Source organism: Neopelma chrysocephalum, unplaced genomic scaffold (assembly GCF_003984885.1).
Source record: "Neopelma chrysocephalum unplaced genomic scaffold, ASM398488v2 Primary Assembly neopelma1_96821, whole genome shotgun sequence".
NCBI classification, from domain to species: domain Eukaryota; kingdom Metazoa; phylum Chordata; class Aves; order Passeriformes; family Pipridae; genus Neopelma; species Neopelma chrysocephalum.
In genome coordinates this window covers 444,853-448,974 of record NW_020925465.1, presented here as the reverse complement: position 1 = coordinate 448,974, position 4,122 = coordinate 444,853, and the positions used below count along the sequence as shown (strand labels likewise).

The following is a 4,122-nucleotide window of genomic DNA, read 5'->3' as shown; positions in this document are numbered from 1 at the left end:
TCAGCGCGCAGCCCCCTCGGCGGCCCTCCCGGCTCCCGGGAGGGGCGGCGGGTGGCGCAGGTAGCGGCCCACGGCTCCGTGCGGGCCCCCCGCCGCCACGTCGAGCGGGAGGTGCCCGAAGCCGTCGGGCTGGTCGAGGCGCGCCCCGGCCCGGTGCAGCGCCACCAGCGTCTCCAGAAAGCCGGCGCGGGCCGCGTCGTGCGCCGGGAGGCAGCCGGTGCTCGGGTCGGGGCGGTTGGGGTCGGCTCCGCGCTGCAGCAGCAGCTCGGCCACCCGCGTGCTGCCCAGCATCATCACCTGCGGGGAGAGACAGCGTCAGCGCCTGTGGACGCCGGCGCAGCGTCGAGCTGGCGGTTGGGCGCCGGCGGGACTGGCGTCTCTTTTGGGCATAATTCTCCTATGTGGGCTACTTGTAGTCGTGACCTGCATAAATACTGACAGCCGTATGTGATGATCCATACGGGTCCCTTGAACTCGAGATAGTCTGTGATTATATAAATAAAAATAAAAATACTAGCTACGATGCGTGTGGTTTCCAGACTAGGTTCTGCATATGTGTATGTTCTTTTTCACGTATTATGCCATTTATATATACCATGGTATAAATGGTACTTGTGGTGTGTGTAAAAATATATATACGTACATGCAGACACGGCTATGTATGTGTGCACATATATACACACACCAATATATATACCGTTTATGTACCACCTATTATATAATAAATAGTGTATATATAGGTACTACAAGTAGATTTATACACATGCATATATTAAAAGTTCATTAAATATATTTATACACATAAATAGTCTGTATATATGTATATATATATATATATAATGTATACATTTCTATATTATGCATACACACCCTGTATTTTGTGACAGCCCTGAGGAGTCCTACATTAAGGCTTCTGCCACTTAAAATGCCTTATTGATTTATCAACGACCAGCGCAGCAAGCCAGGCTAGGCAGCTGTGTGTGGTTCCTTTCGGCATCCGGTGTGGATTTTTCCGATTTTTCTCCTCATGACTTTTGGATCGAAATGGTTTTTCTTTGTCTTTCATTCTCTCTCAGCTTTGGCTTCTTTTCAGAAATGTGAGGGAAGCTGCTGGGTGCTCGTAAGTAATGCACAAAACTTTCCTGATGGCAAATTCCTAAAGACATCTTGCTTTTCGGCCATTAGCAAAAACTTTTGGCAAGGTCTGATCATTCACGATTGAACAAAATCAAACAATCAACCAACAAATAAAATAAATTTGCATTTGGGTGTTTACTTCCATCATTGTCCTGGTCATTTTCAGTGGAATTTTAAACTTCATAAATTGCAACTTAACATTATGGAAAAGATCTTAAGACAAAAGGTTTTTCACATTATTTTCTTTCTCAATACTTTGTTTACACACTTCAAATAATTGTGTTTATTTATAATCAAAGTCTGAAAATGCTTATAAATTTCATCATTTATAAATTTCTGATTTAAATTTTTTCAGAAAGAAAAAGAGTGTCCACATATCAGAGTGTCAGACATTTTGCAAGTGTTGAAAACACTGAACCCAGTCTCACTCTGAAATGAGGGAAAGAAAGAGAAAACTTCTAAGAATTTGGAGATTCTTTCCATCAGGAATTCGAACATACAACAGAAATAAAACGAATAATTTTCTCAGAGCCTTTCTCAGTAACTTACTTTAGAAAAACATTTCCTTTTCCATGTAAAGTGCAAAGACCAAAATGGCTGTTCAGCTTAGCTGATGAATCATTAAATATGACAACTCGGGAATTCTTTTCATGAGATATACAACTCTAGCTCAAATCACAGTACATTAATCGTTCAATAAACAGTAAAAACTTTTAACTTAAGTATGTCGATTAATAGAACACATTTTAGCTCTCAAAATGTCTGGAAAGCAACTCTACACACGGGTACTTTCAATATCTATCAGTTAATACTACCACTATTGTTGAATAGAGAATATTAAAATTACTACTACTAAAAAAAAAAAAAAAGTGGCGACTACTAATATATATCTAGTTTCAAGTTAAAATTTCTATCAGTACAATTGATACATCGCCTTCTCTGCTGATGTTGCTCGTGAATATATTAGTAAGGGATTGTACTTCGATTTCCGTGGGGAAAAAAAGACCCATTCAGGCTATATTTCAAAAAACCAAGAAAAGTTGCTCAAAGTGCAGTCAGCTCCCCAAACCCAACTGGAAGAGGATTTTGCAGTCTCACTTCTCCTTTTAAGTACCCCCTCGCATAATTCGTTTTACTACCAGCGGTTCCCCTCTAAAATCCGTCTTGTATTTTCAGGATGGCAGGGGTTAAGAAAAACACCCATTTGTATCCAGCTGCGTCTGGAGTACGGTTCCGATCATAACAATAAAATTTCATTCGAAATCCAAAATGTCCACCCCCCCCCGCGGGGGGGGGGGGGCAAACCTTCCCCCCCCAAACTGGCGGCCCCCCCCCCCCCCCCCCATGCTCCGTACCTGGAGCGGGGTTCTCCCAAAGCGGTTGGTCGCGTTGGGATCCACGCCTGCGTCCAGCAGCTTCCGCACCTCCTCGCGGTCCCCACGGGCGGCGGCGGTGCACAGCCGGTCGCCGTCTCCCCGGGGGGACCCCTCCATCGCCCCCCGCCGACCCGAGCCGCACGGCCACCCCTGGCTTTCTGGCTCTCCTGGCTGCGACCTCGCCCGTGGCGACGACGCAGCTCCTCCTTCCCCAAGAGAAGCGACTCTCCCCCCTCGCACTCCCCAGGCAGGGGCCCCCGGGCCGCGGGCACGGCTCCGGGCCCGCCCCCCGCGCCACGCACACCCACGGCGGGGCGTCCGCTGCGGCGTCCGCTCGCTCCCGCTTCCCAGCGCTCCTGGCGGCTGCGGTGAAATCCACGAACCTCGCCCGGGCGGGGGGGCACGGGGAGGCTGGTGAAGGACCGCGGGATACCGACAGCCTGGTCCACAAGCTGAGAGCCGGGGCCAGCACAGCACGTCGGCAGGGGAGCCCGGTTTCACCCGCACCTGGAGTGCGGGGCGGCTCCCGCGGGGGATTCCGTCCGTACAGGAGAAAGGAGGGGATGGGGCTGCGGCCCCACACCCTCCCCATAATGGGACCGGTTGCGAAGGGAGGCGAGGGGGGCAAATGGCTTCTCCCGGCTGCCCGGGATGGTGGCAGCTGCCTCGACGCGGGCAGGTGGGACGCGCCCCACGAGTATCTAACTCGGGGGTACGACGACACGAAGAGGGAACGACGGACTAGAGCCTTTCCGGGACAGAAAGGGGCTTTTGTACGAGGGATGGATTTGGTTTCTGCGTCCGAAAGGGGACCCTGCCCTGCCCTGCCCGAGCCCCTCCGAGAAGTGGGTCGGGGGTCCCTCCCTACTACCCGCGCCGGCCAGGAGCAGGCGGACCGAATGAGGAAGGGAGCCGTGCCCGCAGGAAGTCTGCGACCCACCTCATGGCACCGGGCAGAAGAAGATCGCTTAAGCCCGGCCCTGCCGAAGACTCCCGCGGGCAGGAAAACCGCAGCGGTAGCCCTCCGGGGTAAGGTGCGGCTCCAGACAGACAGACGAAGGCTAGGCAGAGCCTGGCCTTTCCGCTATGAGGGTCCAAGCACCTGGTCCCTCCCCTTGCCTTTCCATCTCCCCGTGGCAGGCCCTGAGGACGCCCGTGACACATACCCCCGCTCCAAGCAACCCCTCCCGCCCTGCGTCGGAGGGGAGCGGGGGATCGGCACCCACGACCCGCGGCGTGAAGCTTTTATTCTGTCACCTCGAAGTTCCGGACAGACGTGGGTAAAAGGCAAGGGGAATAAGGACGTTTTTCAGGTTTTTTTTTTCCTTTTTTTCCCCCTTCCCCTCCCCCGCCCGCCCCTTCCAATGTCAGTTCCCTAATCTTTTTTTAATTGCTGAAGACCAGTGTGATGCCACAGAAACAGTGTCTGCCATGCAGATACATCTCTGTGCCCTTTGGCATTAACCCCCCCCGCCGCCGCTCGGGCACACAAACAGCCCTGCGTAGCTGAAGGGGAAACCCGGTGATTTTATGTCTAGATGTTCCGGTAGCCGAAAGGCAGAGACATCCTTGGATGAAGAGAAATAAACAAAAATTTAGCCCTGAATTG

General features: G+C 51.8%; 1 protein-coding gene across 1 annotated transcript; it reads right to left on the bottom strand.

The window, feature by feature from the left end:
* Positions 1 to 2,768, bottom strand: LOC113960626 (cyclin-dependent kinase 4 inhibitor B-like). The gene is made up of 2 exons (XM_027670268.1): positions 2,493 to 2,768; positions 1 to 297 (listed from the first exon to the last, which is right to left on the bottom strand). Exons 1-2 carry the CDS (start codon positions 2,628 to 2,630, stop codon positions 1 to 3), a joined length of 435 nt encoding a protein of 144 aa, XP_027526069.1. The 5' UTR covers positions 2,631 to 2,768.
* Between the last annotated feature and the right edge of the window lie 1,354 nt (positions 2,769 to 4,122).